This window comes from Anopheles funestus, chromosome 2RL (genome assembly GCF_943734845.2).
Source record: "Anopheles funestus chromosome 2RL, idAnoFuneDA-416_04, whole genome shotgun sequence".
In the NCBI taxonomy this organism is placed as follows: Eukaryota; Metazoa; Arthropoda; class Insecta; order Diptera; family Culicidae; genus Anopheles; species Anopheles funestus.
Window position 1 is genome coordinate 44,875,337 of NC_064598.1, and position 19,272 is coordinate 44,894,608.

A 19,272-nucleotide genomic window follows, 5' to 3' on the forward strand; every position below is an offset into this window, starting at 1 on the left:
TAGAGATTCCATTTAAAAAATATTGCTGTGAAAATGAACGGCCATATCGCTTTGAACTAGAAAGCAATGCAGAAAGCATTTTGTATTTAGCGATACATTACGGCCACGTAAAAATGGTTAGTTACATACTGCAAAAGACGAATATCGAAGTTACCGTCGAATTAATTGATAATTGTATGAAACAATCACGAACAATAAGAAAATTCAATCACGAAAAATGCATACCGGTATTTAAATTTATCTTCAAACAAGCCCTCGTTGACCACGATGCAGGTCAAGTAGGCGTGAATTTGTTTTTTATGATCATTAACCGACGGTGCGTGTATATGTTGCACAGCTTATTTGAGATTGGGTTTGTTCCAAACAACATCATGAATCATTTGGATGTATTTCAACAACTTTTATACAAATTGAATGTTAAATACTCGGCCAATATACTTGTATACCTTCAACAACGATCCGATTTAGATTGTTTCGATACCTTTGACCACACGGGTAAGAGTATTTTTGATATCGCAATTAAACAGAGATGCTTTATAGTAGCGCAAGCGTTAATTGAAGCCAAATTCGGCAATCTTCCTAATTCAGAAAAAGAAATTGCTATTTTGGATTTACTGCACCAAAATATATTAAAATCTGGAGGAGAAGTAAATTTTAGGTTCATAACAAGTCTTTTTTTTGAAAGTTCTGTAGAAGGTAAAATGGCTAATGAGACGTGGCATTCGATCTATTCCTGCGTTCGTCAAAAGATGTTGGATGAATTCGACCTGATTGAAAAATATATCGACAAAGAGTTGCAAAATTTAATCACACATAAAAAAGCCACGAACGTTTCTGCTGATTCAACGGCTGTGACCAACAAATATGAAGATCGATTGAAAAAAGAAATCAAAGAACGGCACTTTCTGTTGGCCTTGTACGTTCTTTTCGATAAAAACGATCGAGCACAACTATTGTCCGAGAAGGAACGGAAGCGTGCTAACAAGATAATGGAGGAAGTGAACCAAGGCGATGAAAAAACAGGAATCGTCCTTGGGGTACAAAATGGAGTGCCTCAATTCCTGCATCGAAAATTTGCAGAGTATTTCACTGCTTGTTGGTTGTTCGAAAACAGAGAACGATTTAAAGACGAGAGCATTTTTCACTCACAAACAATTTGGTCGGATTCTTTAAAGAAAACCCGCGAATTTTTTGATCGATTTATACTTCGAGAAAGCAATGATTGTGATTTACACTTGGAACTGGTAAACAGATTCCGCCCACTGGTTCAAAACGTTCTGCGCAATAATCCTTCTGCAGTTACTGTCCCGGACATGGTTGGCCGCTTACCATTGCATTTTGCAGAATATTTGAATGGTTTTCCCGATTCTATAATAAAAAGGGTAATTTGTAAAGAAAATAATAAAACTGATCAGCTTTGTGGATGGACAGCTTTAGATTATGCATTTGTTCTGGGAGAGTGGTATGTTATAAAGTTGCTCTTTTACAGTGGTGTAAAACCTAATATGGACATTTTGTTAAAACAGGTGCGTTCCAATTCTATGAATGTATTACTTGAGATGGCTTGTAAATATACGAACACTTTTGCATACTGGGTAGATAGAGAGGATTTAGCAGAAGAACTAAGCGAACGTGTGGCAAAGATTCTAACAGAAGAGAAGAAAGTTGATATTTATGCTCCACGCGCAGAGTTATATTCTTTTTCGGTGTTGGAAAAAGTTGTATCTCGACGTAGTGTTTCTATGTTTCGTCAGTTAATTACAAAATCAGGTCCACAGAAGCTGGGTTTGGATGATAATGCCGAACGATTGTTAATGACATCATTACAGCAAGACTCTTATGAAATTACCAATTGTATTGTTGAATATCATCCTCATCTCTTTCGCATAATTGTTGACCAAGGAAAATTGCTAAAATGCATTGAAAATGCAATTGTAAATAATCAACTGGAATTGTTTAAACAGTTTTTCCATCAGTTCTGTAAGAAAAAGGGAATTGAATACATTGAAGATAAAAATATTATCGACGATATGAACGAACAAGGCGAGAATAAAACGTTTGGACTAGATATTCCTTTTAAAGATGATTGCTGTTACAGAAACGGTTATTTTCAACTAGAAAGCAATGCAGAAAGCATGTTGTACTTAGCAATACGTTACGGCCACGTAAAAATGGTTAGTTACATACTGCAAAAGACGAATATCAAAGTTACGGTCGAATTAATTGATAATTTTTTCAATCAATTAGAACATAGGAGTAACCGCAATCACGAAAAATGCATAACGGTATTTAAATATCTATTCAAACAAGCCCTCGTTGAGCACGATGCAGATCAAGTAGGCATGAAATTGTTTTTTATGATCATCAACCGACGGTGCGTATATATGTTGCACAGCTTATTTGAGATTGGGTTTGTTCCAAACAACATCATGAATCATTTGGATGTATTTCAACAACTTTTGGACGAATTGAATGTTAAACACTCGGGCAATATACTTGTATACCTTCAACAACGATCCGATTTAGATTGTTTCGATACCTTTGACAAAAAGGGTAGAAGTATATTTGGTTTCGCAATTGGAAAGAAACGTTTTATAGTAGCGCAAGCGTTAATTGAAGTCAAATTCGGCAACCTTTCTAATTCAGAAAAAGAAAATGCTATTTTGGATTTACTGCAGCAACAAATATTAAAATTTGGAGGAGAAAAAATTTCTACGTTTATAGAAAGTCTTTTTTTTGAAAGTTCTGTAGAAGGTAAAATGGCTAATGAGACGTGGCATTCATTTTATTCCTATCTCTTCAATAAAATACCCATTGTCTGATCTGCTATTTTCATGTTTAACCGTTGTTTTCCAGTCATACATTATGGAACTTAAAGTGACCTTTTATTTCACATCTACTTTAAATTAGAATATACGACTTGAAATAAACCACGGATTTAGCATCAATTTTATCCTAAAGCCCCAAAACAACAGGTTATATTTAATATATTACGACCGATGTATTAAGGTTAATTGTCAAACAACAATTTATGTATAATAAACGTGCATGGTAGCGTTACACAAGTAAAATACATACACAACAGGAGGTCAAGGAAACAAAAGGCACACGATAAAGTGAGTTGAGAGTGAATTGATTGTAGGAAAATAAGTCATTCAATTGAGAATCAAAGAATGAAATTGTACAGTATAACAGTTAAACTTAGAAATGTATGAAGAATATAAATATAACTTGAAATAAACAAAACGCATTTAAACAATATTGTTTTTGAGTAAGTAATTTGCGTTTTTATCGTTTTTTTTTTTAGTTTTTTTTATTGAATATGGTGCCATATGATGGTTCATACAGATGTTTGAAGTAAGTATTATTTTAGCAAAATATCACACCAATCCGGAATCCAATCTGATAAAAGTTTAAAATATGACCGACGACCTTATCCGCCCAGTTTTACTATTTTTTAAGATTCCCAACGAAAAGAACGATCGTAAAGAGCGATAAAAAATTCGAACCGAAATTCATGCACAACACACAATCGTGATCGGTTATGAAATAAATTCTTTTGGAAAGAAACACGAAAGAAAGCGAACGACGATTTGCGTTGTAATGGCCATGTAACAAATTGTTTCATATGGAAAAATAGATTTATTATGTAAAATATTCTTTGTGTTTAACATACCCAGGCGCATGTTTGAAAGAACACAAAAATGGTGATCCCATCACAGTCCATGTTAGCAAATTCCCATCTATGCCAGTCGTCTAAATTTGAAACTGTATAGTGTTGGGAGTACGCAGTTAAATCAGAATAACTATTTCGGATTGACGATACATGGAACACAGAAAACACGTGTGCACTTTTGTACGTCCATTGGCGGAATTCAAACATGACATTTCATATACCAGATTGGGTAATCTCCCCAGGTAACATCTGTCAAACTAAGTTGAGGGGTAGGAAATTGCTCCCATCCAACACTCCTCCACAATTACTAGCCCCTACATTTTCCTTTGTTAGTCCCAAACGAGACGCAAACATACTATGTTTGACTGTTCCTAGCGCCTTTGTCAATATGGCCGCATTCATCCGATCAGTACGACAATTCATCAAACTGACATCTCCTCGCTGGCATAAAAACCGTACGAAATGATGCTTCGTTTCAATGTGTTTGGAGCGCTTGCTGGTTTTCTCCGACGGAGCAAATGAAAGACATGCCTGATTGTCTTCGTTCACGATCGTAGCTTTATCCTGAATTTCTCCCAAATCACTCAAGATTCGACGCAACCACAATACCTCCTGATAGGTCTCGACTAATGCAACGTATTCTGCCTCCATTGTGGATAATGTAACGTTGCTCTGTTTACGACTCACCCAAGATACTGCTCCTCCCATGAAGTAAACCACATATCCGGTGGTTGATTTCCGCGTCAAACAATCTCCTGCCCAATCCGCATCAGAATAAGCTAGTAAATCACTGCAGTTGATTTCCCCGTGCTCTCCACCTAGCTTTAGCCTCCAATCTTTGGTACCCTGGAGATACATAACAACTCGCTTGGCTGCCGTCCAGTCTCTATCCGTTGGAGCACTGACCTTTCTTCCCAATACATTTGCTATTGTCATGATGTCGGGCCGCGCACATATACCAATGTAGAGTAATGATCCCACAACGGTATTTGGTGCTATAAACACCATCTTCTTTTCTAATCTCCAATCCAAAAAAGAATTTCACATCGCCAAGATTAGGCATTTCGAAATGCTTGCTTAACTGCTCATACATTTTTGCTATGATCGTCTTATTTCTACATCGCACGAGGATACATAACGTCCACATAAACGATGAGCTATACCATCTCATCACTTTTGTTCGCCGTTTACAAGCATGGATCGGCCGAAATCGCTGTAAACTCCAGTTTTCCTAGCACTTTCGAAAGTTTGTCATTTCAACATCTAGCCGACTGTTTCAGCCCATAAATACTTTTCTTTAGTCTATACACAAACTCCTCCTTTCCACGAACCTCGTACCCAGCTGGCTGACGCATGTAGATCTCTTCGTCGATATCGCGGTAGAAATAAGCAGTACGAAGGTCTAAATGTAGGACGTCCAACAATGTAGGATACTTTGTTACTGGAGCATAAACATCATCGTAGTCATCTCCATAGCGTTGGTTATAACCCTGGGCTACGGTTCGTGCTTTACATAAATCGAACGATCTCGTTCGACTCATTGCGCTTTTGCTTAAACACCCATTTGCTACCAAATATGAGTTTCCCTTTGTGAAGCTGAACCAAATCCTACGTCTTGTTCTTAACGTGTGACTGGATTTCACAGTCCATCGCTTGCTTCCACGAGTCTTGATCTTCGCTCGACAGCGCTTCTTGGTATCTCATTGGATCTTCTGCTAAATGTGTCACAACCCCTACTATGTAATCTTTCAATTTAGCAGGCAGTTCACCACGATTCATGCGACTGGATCGTCGTACTGGCACCGTACTATCTTCTTCCAGCTCATCGTAGTCTTCCTCCGACACCGCGAGTGGATCTCCTGTTTCCGCAACATCAATGGTACCGAAGAACATACCATCTTCGCTTCCGTCGTCTTCATACTCTTGAACTCTCGCTTCTCACTCGTCTTTCTCATCAGCACCACTTCCGGCATTGGATGTCAAGTCAAATTCAATGAATTGATAATCATCACATTGAGCATTTTGTTTTGACGGTTTTCCTGCTCCCTGCTGATGGTGATTTTGTCCGTTTCAATACCAACGAAACGATATCCTTTGTGTTGGTCGGAATAACCCACAAAAACAGCTTTCTGTCCTTACTATCGAACTTCCGTCTGTTTATCGCTGGGATGTGTACGTACGCTGCACAACCGTATACCTTCAGCTGTCCCAACTCTGTCCCAACTCCCAATAATACAATCCAGTATCTTGATTGATTTTATTCCTGCGACCTCTTGAAGAGGATGCCGCCCCAAAATATCTTTTGGATGACACACGAGTCGCGATGATCATGTCGGCGATGCCATACATGCTGACAATTCATGTTGTGTCTTGTTTTTTCGGCCATTTTGATTTTGATTCTTCGGCTTATCTCAACATGTACAAACATCCCGAACGCTCACATATAAGCTTAACCTTAATTGTCCTATCACGGACCTCGCACCCATTAGATTTGAACACAACAGTGTATTCGCTGGCAACCATTTTGTGTACTGAATCCAATCCTGTTGTCAACGAGGGAACATACAAAATGTCCACCAATGTAATTTGCACCGATACACCGCAACGTTCCGTAATCAATACCACAAGCTTCGGTAATGTTCCCGTTCGGCCAACGCGACACTAGGTCACTTTTTAGGAATAAACTTTGTGAAAAATGTTCTATCACTAGTCTTATGGAAACTAGCACCACTGTCTATTAACCATCCTTTTGTCTGATATGAACTGGTCAAAAAACACATACTGTTATTCTCTAGGCGGGAGCCATTTTGTTTTGTTTTCTTTGAACGACAGTTTCTCTTCAAATGACCCGGCTTACCGCATTTATAACAGACTAGTTTGTTGTTCTGTTTCACATAACCTTTCAAAGCCTTATGTTCACTGTTTTGGTTACCTGATCGATCCTTCCTTCGCTCGCTTTTATCGAGCAACTTTAATTTAACTAGTTCCACTGTTAAATCGAAATCCGGGCGACTCTCCAATGCAGTCACCAGCCCACCATACGAATCCGGCTAGCTCCGATGAATCATTGCAACGCGTAGCGCTTCCTGAAGCTCCAAACCCGCTATTGTAAGTTTGTCGAACAAACTTTCGAGTTCCATCAGATGTTGCTCCATGTCACCGTTCTCGACATGTCACATCACATATCACATATTTTCTTAAGAACCGACACTCGTCGTCTTCTCGTGAAACGCTCCCAGCTTTTCCCAAAACTCCTTTGCAGAATTCTTGCCTTTCACTAAATTCACCTGATTATCTTCTATGCACAGGCCCATCGTAGCACGCGCTTTTCTATCATGCTTGATCCAATCATCCGATGGTTTCTCTGGTTTGGGATCAGTGATCACATGCGATATTTCCTAACGAATAAGCAGCATTTCCATTCGAAACTTCCAGGTGGAGTAGTTCGAATTATTTAATTTTGCGTATGAGAGTTTTCCGGATTCTGCCATTTTGCTAAGCGCGTCATAACGTACAAAACACAATACCTATCGTTTCACGTTTCTTTAGCAAAGCTAACCTTTTTGCAATATCGAATCGAATTTTTCTCTATGGAACTATCCTCACTGGGCCCATAACCTGTTGAGAGTACGCAGTTAAATCAGAATAACTATTTCGGATTGACGATATATGGAAAACAGATATACAGAAAATACGTGTGTACTCTTGGACGTACAATTGGCGGAATTCGAACATGACATTTTATATACAAGATAGGGTAGCCTCCCTAGGTAACATCAGTCAAACTAAGTTGAGGGGTAGGAAAATGGTCCCATCCAACATATAGAATCAATTCAATACTCTCTTCAGAGTATGACTCTGAAAAATAGACTTTTTCCAATACTGCAGAAACCATCTTAAATCATTACAGGCTCGGGGAACAAAATCATAATAAAAATGGGTTGAAAGACATGTGTCAATCCTTTTGACACAACCTGCCGTAACAACAATACTGTTGGTTGACGAGAGAGGGCGCCACTAACGAGCGATATAAAAGAGGGACACGGGAGAAAAAAGAGCTCTCTCGTTACAATAACACCACGGAAAAAGGACAATAAATTTCGAACGCGCTTTAACTTTAACAAAACGCAGTTAGATATATTTTCCGTATAAATCCGAAAAGTTGTAACATTTTCGAAATTTATTGTGGTTTATTCATCGTTTTTCGTGAATTACAGTGTGATTATTTACGTACGTGACACTGATCGGTCGTAATATTCGCGGACGCATTTCGTTAAGCGATCGCGAGTTAAAAGTGAACACGGTACGCGCGCGGAAATAAACTGTTTCACTGAATCACGTTATGAACACGGAAAGTGATCAACCACAACCGACGGCTGGAAACCCCGAGCCACAATTCACTACGCCGAACCTACCGATGAGTTCGACTTGCAGGGCGCTACCATCGCTTGACGCGACTGGTATCATCTCGGGTTCATCTGCGGTCAACGAAGTTCATCGCCCGTCGCCGGCTACGGCAACAGCTGACGGGCCTACGCAGAACGAGCTGCAATACTTACGCTGTTTGCAGGGCTCGCCTGCACCAGCGGAACTTTCGTTAGGATTCGATAGGAGCGTAGCCACCACCTCGCAGCGTTCGGCGTGTCCGAAGGATCTTTTCCCGGCGTCATCGCTGCGCAACCCACCATCATTGCGCGATGGCGAACGAGCGTGCCATGAAGGGACGCCATCGACGAATCGTGTTGATCGTGAGATTGGGTTGATGGAAATAGAGTTGAGGATGAAGGAGCTTGAGCTCGAACAGCAAAGGCTCGCGTTAGAAAGGACGCGCCTCAGCCTTCAAAGCCAAGGTGGCGGTAATATGTTGATCGGGGAACGAATGTCAGGTGCTGTGAAAGTAGGATCTGAAAAGTTGAACGAGTGGACGGCTGCGACGGAGCGTTTAGGTAGATTTTCAAGCGGAGCCCACGTCGGGTTTACTCCAACTACCACTACTACGCCCCCCCTCTACCCTCGACAACCAGGCCCATTGCATAGCACAAGCAGATTCGGAATTAACGCGTCGTATGGACACGGTTCCAGCCACCGGTACAACAATACAGTCGAGCAGACTATCCCGACTCTGAACCAGAGTCAACTCTACGCTCGTCAAGGCAATCTAAGAGATTTGCCTACGTTCTCCGGACGGCCGGAGGAATGGGCAACGTTTGTGTCCAATTTTGAAAGAACGACGACAATGTACGGCTACACCGACGAGGAAAACATCGAACGCCTGTCAAAGGCTTTGCGTGGTAAGGCTCGAGAGCTGGTTGGACTGAGACTAACGGCCAACGATCTTCCTCAGGCTATGAACGTGTTACGTCGCCATTTTGGACGTCCTGAAAACATTGTAAATTGTCTGATCCGAAAGATTCGTCAGCTTCCTTCGCCAAAGCTTGAGCGAATTGATTCTTTGGTAGACTTTGGCAACGCTGTGCAGGAGATGGCTGCAGTAATTTCAGCTCACGGTATGTACGGATACGCGTATAACGTCGCGTTGCTCCAGGAATTCGTAGACAAACTTCCCGCAGTGTTACGACGTGAGTGGTCGCATCATTGTCTACGATTAGGCATACCGACCATCCAAGACTTCAGCGACTGGATGGAAAGGGAGCTTGAGGCGTCCTGCTACAACACAATGCCCAGTTTTGAACCTAGAGATGAAAAAAACGTATCAGAAGAAAAGAAACGAAAGACGAAGCCTACTTCTTACCTGAACACGATGGTAAGCGGGAAAGCACCAAACGATGCTCCGAAAAATTGCGTCGCTTGTAAGGGTGCATGTTTAAGCTTAGCAGAGTGCCAAAGGTTTGCTGAAATGGAGGTCGACCAACGGTGGACCATGATCAAGCAGGAAAGGTTGTGTCGAAAGTGCTTGCGACGTCACATGAATATATGCAACATACAAAAGCCGTGTGGCAAAAACGGCTGCGTGCTACAGCATCACAATATGTTGCATCGTGATAGACCATCGAAGTATCCCGCATCGACGACATCTACAGCGACAGAGGTAACCAAAGACGCGCATACAACGGCGGTTGCAACCATAAACGCCCATACAGCAGCGAATGATGGAGTGCTTTTCCAATATATTCCAGTAGTGATTTACGGGAACGGGAAAATGGTCGAGACCGTCGCGTTCTTTGATAGCGGATCGTCAGGTACGTTTATTGAAGAAGGGTTGATTGGTGAGCTAGGGCTGAATGGGAAGCCCCATCCTCTGTGCATTCGCTGGACTGGCGATACGGAACGAGATGAAAGAGATTCAGTTCAGCTAGAACTGAAAATCGCGGGGGTTGGAAATCGGACCAAAGTATTCACTCTACCAAAGGTTCACACCATTCGTCAACTGTCGCTGCCGCACCAGTCACTATCAGCGAGACAAATAACCGGAACCCACAGGCACCTGAGGAACTTACCACTAACGTCCTACACCAACGCAAGCCCACGTCTGCTGATCGGCATAGACAACTGCCATTTGGTAAGACCGCTTCGATACGCTGAGGGCATGAAGCATGAACCCGCAGCAGTGAAAACGCAATTGGGATGGGTCGTTTTCGGCCCATGCGCAAGCTTTCCGTCTCTTCCGCAGATTCATCGGAACTATCACATATGCATGTGTAGCGCGGAAGACCGACAAGTCATCGAGACGGCAATGAAGGATTTCTTTTCTATCGAATCTTTAGGGGTTGCGAAGACAGTCGTCAACATGCTCTCAAAGGACGACGAAAGAGCCTTGCAAACGCTCACCTCTGAAACCAAGCTGTCGGAAGGTCGCTACGAAACGTGCCTGCTGTGGCGTTACGACGATATCCGTCTTCCATGCTCCAGAGCGATGGCTCTTAGGCGATACGGATGTCTGCGAAGAAAGATGAGAACGGACCCGGGTCTCGCCAAATCCGTTCTCGAGAAAATGAAGAGCTATGAGGACCAGGGGTATGTTAGATGACTTACGCCAACGGAACTTACCGCACGGAGAGAACGTGATTGGTATCTTCCGGTATTCCCTGTATTCAACCCGAACAAACCCGGGAAGGTCCGCCTGGTATTCGATGCAGCTGCGAAGGCTCGAGGCGTGAGTCTCAACACTTTCCTACTAGCAGGTCCAGATCTGCTAGCAGGACTCTTGACGGTGCTCTACAAATTTCGGGAGCATCAAATAGCTGTGGTGGGTGACATCAAGGAAATGTTTTTCCAAGTGAGGATGAAACCGGAGGACCAGCGCTCACAACTATTCTTCTGGGATCAGGAAGAAGTCATCGACCGTGATCCCACGGTGTACGCAGTAGCAGTGATGACTTTTGGGGCGGCTTGTTCACCAAGTAGCGCTCAATTTGTAAAGAACGTGAACGCTACCAGATTTGAACAACGTTTTCCACGCGCCGCACGCTGTATAAAGGAGGAGCATTATGTGGACGACATGCTCGCCAGTGTGGAAACAGAGGACGAGGCAATAGCCTTGGCAGAGGAGGTGCGATTCATCCACCGGGAAGGAGGCTTCGAAATCCGGAACTGGCTCTCCAATTCAAGCCGTGTAGCAGCCAAGTTGGAAAAAAGAGAGCGAACTACGGCAGAAGCAGTCATGTGCACGGGCACCACAACCGAGAAGGTGTTAGGAATGTGGTGGGATACATCGACAGACGAGTTCACCTTTAGAATATCTCCGAAGCACGACGCGCAATTGCTTTCCGGCGAAAGATTGCCGAACAAAAGGGAGGTATTAAGCACACTCATGACTGTCTACGACCCACTGGGTTTGATAGGCAATTTCTTAATGTATCTTAAGATTCTTTTGCAAGAGATCTGGAGAGCAGGCCTCGACTGGGATGAAGAGCTTCACGGGCGATTAGCAGAAAAATGGAAAAAGTGGATGAAGGTCCTTCCAAATGTTTTCCAAGTCAAGATACCCCGTTGCTACCGGCAGTTTACCTCATGCGACACAAAGGAAATTCAGCTACACATCTTCTGCGACGCCAGTGAAAGCGGAATGGCAGCGGTCGCCTATTTCCGTTTTGAAGAGGGTGATCAAATCGAATGTTCGCTGATTGGGTCGAAGACGCGAGTAGCACCAGTGAGGTTTGTCTCCATTCCACGTCTGGAATTACAGGCAGCAGTAATTGGGAGTAGATTTGCCAGCCACATCGCCGCTGCACACCGCCTGAAGATGACGCGAACCACGTACTGAACGGATTCGAGAAACGTAGTCTGCTGGTTGCAGTCAGATCATCGACGCTACAGTCAATTTGTAGCTTTCCGAGTAGGCGAGATCTTGGAGACAACCGAGGTTCACCAATGGCGCTGGTTACCAACGAACCTGAACGTGGCGGACGAAGGCACAAAGTGGCAGAGAAATCCCGGGTTTGATCCTGCGAACCGGTGGTTTCGCGGACCGGACTTTCTTTGGCGACCAGAGTCAGAGTGGCCAACTTGTGATGTAACCCCAACAGAAACGCCGGAGGAGATGCGGAAGACCATTCTTCATCATACATTGGTGAAGGAACAGTGGATCATCGTGGACCGTTTCTCATCGTGGCAGCGGTTGGTAAGAGCTGTAGCATATGTAATACGCTTCGTAAATTTCATATGTTCAAGGAGGCGCAGTCTTACTAGAGGTCCACTGACGCAAACCGAACTGGAGCATGCTGAGCGCGAAGTCTTCAAATTAGCTCAGCGAGACGTTTTCGTCGAGGAAATCCGGCGTTTGAAAAACGCGGATGATACACAGCACCCTTGGAAATCGAAAATTCCAAAGAACAGCACAATTTATAAGCTGTGCCCCGAGCTAGACGAAAACGGCGTACTTAGGACACGAGGACGATTAGCCAATTGTGTGTGGGCTAACGAAGCGACGAAACGTCCTATCATCCTACCGCGAGGTCACCGAATAACCCGGTTGCTGCTGGAACGTCATCATCGCAGGTTTAGGCATGTTCATCATCAAACAGCGGTAAATGAGCTTCGTTCCAGGTTCTGTATTCCGAGGCTGGTGGCGGAATATAACAGGGTTCGTCGGGAGTGCCAGCACTGCAGGAACCGCGATGCTCGCCCGGACCCTCCGAGAATGGCAGACGTCCCGCTCCAACGGTTGGGAGTGAACCTACGACCGTTCTCTTACACGGGGGTGGACTACTTCGGGCCATTGACGGTAGCAATCGGGCGACGCAGTGAGAAAAGGTGGGGTGTGTTGTTTACCTGCCTCACCACTCGAGCGGTACACTTAGAAGTCGCACACACACTAACAACGTCGTCATGCATTATGGCAGTGCGGCGATTCATAGCTCGACGCGGTAAACCAACCGAAATCCTAAGCGACCGCGGGACAAATTTCGTAGGTGCTGAACGGGAGCTTAAGGAAGCCTGGAAAGACGTTGAGGACACCGCATTGTTAGAAGAATTCACCGACACAGAACTCACGTGGAAATTCAACCCTCCCGGCGCACCACACTTTGGAGGTTGTTGGGAACGGCTAATCCAGTCGGTGAAAAAAATTCTGCGAGAGATGAACATACCGCGGCTCCCCACCGACGAAGTCCTATCATCGACATTCGCTGAAATAGAGATGATACTTAACTCTCGCCCGCTAACACAGGTTCCGCTTGACGACGAATCGGAACCACCGCTGACACCTAACCATTTCATTTTAGGTTCAGCAAACACAGAGCGGTCAATGGGCTACTACGATGTGAACCCCGCAACTTTGAAGGTGGCCTGGAAGACGTCGCAAGTGTTAGCTGGACTTTTCTGGAAGAAATGGATTGCTGATTACTTGCCGACACTGACAAGGAGGGGAAAGTGGTTCGGCGCGACCAAACCGATTACTGTAGGAGACATTGTAGTCGTGGTAGACGGAAACCTACCAAAAAACACTTGGCCGAAGGGGCGCGTCGTAGCAGTGTAGCAGGCAAAGGACGGACAAGTCCGACAGGCGAGCGTACAAACCGCGCAGGGGTTACTTCAGCGACCAGCCACCAAATTAGCGGTTTTAGATGTGAAAGCGATAGAGGATGTGCACTAGGAAACATCGACCACTTCATTTGGCAGGTTGTAAACAGATGCTGCATCAACTAGGAGTTTTGCACCGGGCGGGAGAATGTCAATCCTTTTGACACAACCTGCCGTAACAACAATACTGTTGGTTGACGAGAGAGGGCGCCATTAACGAGCGATATAAAAGAGGGACACGGGAGAAAAAAGAGCTCTCTCGTTACAACAACACCACGGAAAAAGGACAATAAATTTCGAACGCGCTTTAACTTTAACAAAACGCAGTTAGATATATTTTCCGTATAAATCCGAAAAAGTTGTAACAACATGTTTTAAATGGATTATTTTCATTCGGTCATTTGTGGATGTTCAAGCTATCAAACTCATTGGCTAAAGGCAAAACATCAAACAATCGAACAAAATTATCTTTTGTTGTAAAAATTATGTTCGATAGCTCGTTCGGATGAAGATTCTAGGGATGATGTGAACACGGTGCTGATTCAACTTAGACTAATTTCTATATTATACATAATTCACTTACATCTATCCTAGTTCCCTATTCACATTTACATATTTACATTACTTAAATTACACATTACACATACGCACAACTTATTGCTGAAATCTAATTGCCTAACTGTAGGCGCCGACATTCCCGCCCACCAAAAAAAGGTTTTTTTTTTTAAGTTTCGCTCCGCTTATTTTCATCTATTGTGTTTTCTTCTTCATGTTTGCTATTACTGTCAATGGGAAGGATGCATATTCTTGTTACAGGACGCTTTACTTCTTTTGATTGTGCCGTTTTCATTGTGACTACCCTAACCACACCATCCGTACCGGGATGAATATTTGTTATTCGTGCTAAAGGCCATTTCAAAGGGGGTACATTATCTTCGCGTATTATTACTAACATTCCAGGTTTGATCTCGGTTGCTTCGCAATTCCACTTGCTTCTGGCATGGAGCTGTTGTAAATACTCGGTACTCCACCTCGCCCAGAAGTGTTGCAAACGTTTTTGTACCACGCGCCAGTGGTTTAAACGGTTCTCCGGAATGTCCTTCAATGCGATATCAGGAATAACCTGCAAATGGTAACCAGTAAGAAAGTGACCTGGGGTTAGTGCTTGCAAATCAGATGGATCATGTGATAACGGTGTTATTGGCCGAGAATTCAGGCATAACTCGATTTCTGCCAACAACGTCACCAAATCTTCAAACGATGTAGATGCTGTTCCAAGAACTCGCTGGAGATGGTGTTTCATGGACCGCACAGCTGACTCCCATAGACCTCCGAAATGTGGTGCACGGGGCGGTATGAACTTCCATTTGAATCCCTTGTCAGCACTCCAGGCAGTTACGGCTTCTCGATGGTGGGTTGATTGAAGGAGCTGGTACAACTGGTGCAGTTCATTCGAGGCGCCTTTAAAGTTGGTTCCGTTGTCTGAGTATAGTTCTGATACCAGACCTCTCCGAGCGACAAACCTTCTTAGCGCGGAGATAAATGCAGCCGTACTCAGATCCGATACAAGCTCCAAGTGCACTGCGTGTGTCACGAAGCACACGAACACCGCCACAAATGCTTTCGTTGGTGCTGCTCTGCGATGCCTTTCTTTGACGTAAACCGGACCAGCATAGTCGACACCGGACACTGCAAATGCCCTGGCCTCGGTTACTCTGCTCGGAGGCAAGTTTCCCATGGGTTGATTGATGTGTTTTGGAGTTACCTTAAAGCAACGCATGCACTTGTGGTAAACACTTCTAGCTACCGATCTCACTCCTATGATCCACAAACTTTGCCTTATGGTGGAAATCATCAATTGTGGACCCGCATGTAAGAGCCTTAGATGATAATGCTGTACTAACAAGCTCGTTAAACGGTGGTTTTTCGGGATAAGTATCGGTTGTTTCATGTCACTATCAAGCTGTGAGTTGGCTAAACGTCCGTTAACACGCATTAGGCCTTGATCATCTATAAACGGATTCAAGAACCGTAAGGGAGAAGTTCTTGGTACACATTTCTTTGCTAACATTGCCTTAAACTCTTCTGAAAACTGATCCTTCTGTGCAAGCCGGTATAAGAACTTGTCAGTTTCTACCAATTCTTCCGTACTTAGACCACTGCTGGTATGCCCTGGAGGTTTGACACCTTTTCTTCTAGCACGCAAGATGTTTAAATATCGTAACCAATAACCAACACCTTTGCGTAGAGAGATGTATGTTGAGCAGCGCTCGAACAACCTATCACTAAAAGACTCTTCAACCGGTGAAGAGACTAGTAACACTGATGTTCGTTCCTCGTCTGTGGTTATCGGTTTTTGATTCGGTGAAATTGGCCACATATCCTCGTCTAAGGGGAGCCATGAGGGCCCCGCCCACCATTGCCTTGCATCAATTAGAGCCTTGGCATCAGTTCCTCTGGATACCAAGTCTGCAGGATTGTCAACACCAGGAATGTGTTTCCATATACAGTTCTGAGTTTTCGCTTGAATCCTTCTTGTTCTATTTGCCACAAAGGGTTTCCACCTGTCACTAGGAGAGTTTATCCAATACCATGCCGTCATCGAGTCTGTCCACATGTAGCATGTAACTTCTTTGGCAACCGCACGTTGCACTAACTGGTACAGATTGCTTGCTAGTAATGCCCCACACAGTTCAAGCCTTGCAATGGTGAGTTTTTTTGAAAGAGGCGCTACCTTTGACTTTGATATGAATAATCTGACCACTATTTCTCCTGAATGACTATTCCGACTACGGATATAGCAACAAGCGCCGTAGCCTTTCTCTGAGGCGTCACAAAATATGTGTATCTGATAATTGTCCTCTGCTCTATCGATCACTGTTCTCGGAACACTAACATCACTTAAATGCTTCAACTCCGCGTAAAAGTTCTTCCATTCTACTTGCAGCTCATCAGGGAGGGGATTATCCCAGTTCCTACCAGAGCCTCGTGACTCTTTGTACGACCACACACGCTGCATGAACATCTTTGCTTTCATCTTTACAGGATCTATGATTCCCAGCGGATCGTACATACGAGCAATACACGATAAGATTTGCTTCCCGGAGTAGCTAGTTTGTTGTTCTATCCCCTTTATGTTCAGTTGCATGCTATCAGATCTTGGAGTCCATAATAGCCCCAAAAGGGATATTGATGATTTGCTGGCTTGCTCAACTGCAACTGATTCACATTGCCTTTGTTGTGGAATACCTTCTAGCGTTTCTGGGTAGTTTGAAGCCCATTTTCTAAGGCTGAATTCTGCTTTGTTCATAAGCTCATCTAACTGCTTTGCTATTTGTTTTGCTTCTTCGATAGAGTCTGCACCTGATACAAGATCATCAACATAAAAATCATCCTTACTCTTCAAAGCCTCTGGATAGTGACGACCATAGTCTTCAAACACTCGTAGCAAAGTTCTTATGGCGAGAAATGGTGCACACGCTGTGCCATAAGTCACAGTATTCAGCTCATACACGGAAATAGGTTCTTCGCTTTCTTTCCTCCATAGAATACGTTGCAGCTTTCTGTCTTCTTTCGCTACTAAAACTTGACGATACATTTTGGCTACGTCTGCGACTAATGCCACTTTCTTCATTCGAAAACGTAACAGAATTGGAATAATATCTTCTTGAATTGTTGGACCAGTCAGCAAAATGTCGTTCAGTGATCGCCCAGAACTAGACTTACACGAAGCGTCGAACACCACTCTACACTTAGTAGTGGTACTTTCCCTTTTCCAGACTGCGTGATGAGGCAAATAATAGTCCTTTCCAACTTCCAATTCAACATTATTGTAGCTCGCCACCTTCGTCATGTGACCTAACTGTTCGTATTCTTCCATAAACTCTACGTATTCCTTTTTCATGGCTTCATCTTTCTTCAGTCGCCGTTCAATCGATAAAAATCGCCTCAACGCGGTTTCCTTTGAGTCTCCCAATTGTTTTTCGTATTCTCTCACCTTTGGCAACTGTACCACGTATCTACCTTCTTCGTTTTGGATCGTAGTATCGCAGTAGAACCTTTCACAACTCAAGCCTTCTTCTGATGTTTCCCTTTCTTGAGGAATGTCTTCAAGGGCGGCAAAATGTCTCATTAAATCGATCAGATTCTCTTCTTGGACACAATGACACAAAACACTGTTGTTACTGTACTCGATGCTGTCTCGCATTGGTCCGCTCACAATCCACCCAAATTTGGTCTTTAACAGGCTTGGCAAATGAGGTGCAACCTTAATATGGCCCTTTTCTAATAGATCCGCAAACAACTCAGCTCCAATTAATAGATCTACCCTTTCCGACTTAAAGAATGTAGGATCTGCTAATCTCACCCCACTTGGAATATTCCATCGATCAACATTCACTGTCAGAGCCGGAACATCTGCCGTTACCCGTTGTAACACAACAAAGTCTAGTACTGCAGAAAACCTTGACACTCTTGATCTTACTGTTGCCGTTACCATACTATTTGCTGTTAATGCCATTGCACCTACTCCAGATAACGAGCTTAGCATCCGCTGTCTACTCAGTCCCAATTGTTGAGCCAATCTTTCCGTCATGAAATTGGACTGGGCTCCCATGTCCAATAATGCCCTGGAGGAATTTCTTTACCGCATGAATCTAACAGAAGCACTTGGGCTGTAGAAAGCCAAATAGTCTTTCGCTTCTCTAAATTCCTGTTGTGCATAGTGGCATTTACGACTGGTGGTACTGCTACTGATGCTTCCTTTGGTCGGCTGCATAGCATGGTGTGGTGGCGCTTTTTACATTGAACGCAACGATAAGACGATCTACACTGACGCACTCCGTGTCCTCGCTTAAGACAATTGTAGCACAAAAATTTTTCCTTTACTATATTGAGCCGTTGCTCGAGACCCATGCTCTCAAATTTCGAACACTTGAACAAAGTATGCTCTTCTTTGCACACCGGGCATTCTGTCTTAAACCTTTCATCCGTTTGTTCTACATGTGCCATCGTAGGAGTTCCTTTTATATTAAACCTAGCTTCTTTACGTACAACAGGCGTTCGCGTGTTACTCATCACCTTGGCTGGTCTCGTATCGATAGTCCGCACATTGTATATTTTGGAATTGGTTAGCACTTTGATTCGTTTTTCGCAAAATTCGATTAGTCCCTGATATGTATCGTTTTTTGTATCTGCTGAAGCTAGTTCCCATGCCAATAAACTAGTAGCCTCCATTTTGAACATAATCAAGCTTGTTAAGGGGGTGTCCCATTTGTCTATTGGCTCCTTGAGTCTTTCCATTCCCCGAACCAATCGTTTGACTTCATTTACAATCCGCGCTAACTCTTCTCCCGAGGAATCATTCATTGCTTCTAGATGATACAACGCCTTGAAGTATTCTCTTTTAATCGTCTTTGTGTCATCGTATCGCGTAAGCTAACTTTGCCAAGTAGGTTCGTAATTGTCGGCTATTAACTGCGTGTGATCGAATTGGGTTGCTACATTTCCCTTTAATGCAGATAGTAAATATTGCAACTTCGTAACTTCAGGAACTTCAAGCGCCTCATGAACCATTGACGTAAATCTGTCCTTAAACGTTAACCATTTTGTGATGT

At 43.6% G+C, this 19,272-nt stretch overlaps 2 protein-coding genes across 2 annotated transcripts in view; one reads left to right on the forward strand and one right to left on the reverse strand.

The window, feature by feature from the left end:
* The window catches only part of LOC125760455 (uncharacterized), a 92,680-nt gene extending 88,787 nt beyond the window's left edge, over window positions 1-3,893 (forward strand). Inside the window, exon 4 of the transcript XR_007418000.1 lies at window positions 3,089-3,893. The gene's annotated coding sequence lies outside the window, so the exon portion shown is untranslated. The remainder of the gene's footprint in view (window positions 1-3,088) is intronic.
* An 8,484-nt stretch (window positions 3,894-12,377) lies between these two features.
* LOC125766030 (uncharacterized) lies at window positions 12,378-18,969 on the reverse strand. Its single transcript, XM_049431608.1, has 2 exons — window positions 14,611-18,969; window positions 12,378-12,444 (listed from the first exon to the last, which is right to left on the reverse strand). The coding sequence occupies exons 1-2, from the start codon at window positions 18,270-18,272 to the stop codon at window positions 12,378-12,380; spliced, it is 3,729 nt and encodes a 1,242-aa protein (XP_049287565.1). The 5' UTR covers window positions 18,273-18,969.
* Between the last annotated feature and the right edge of the window lie 303 nt (window positions 18,970-19,272).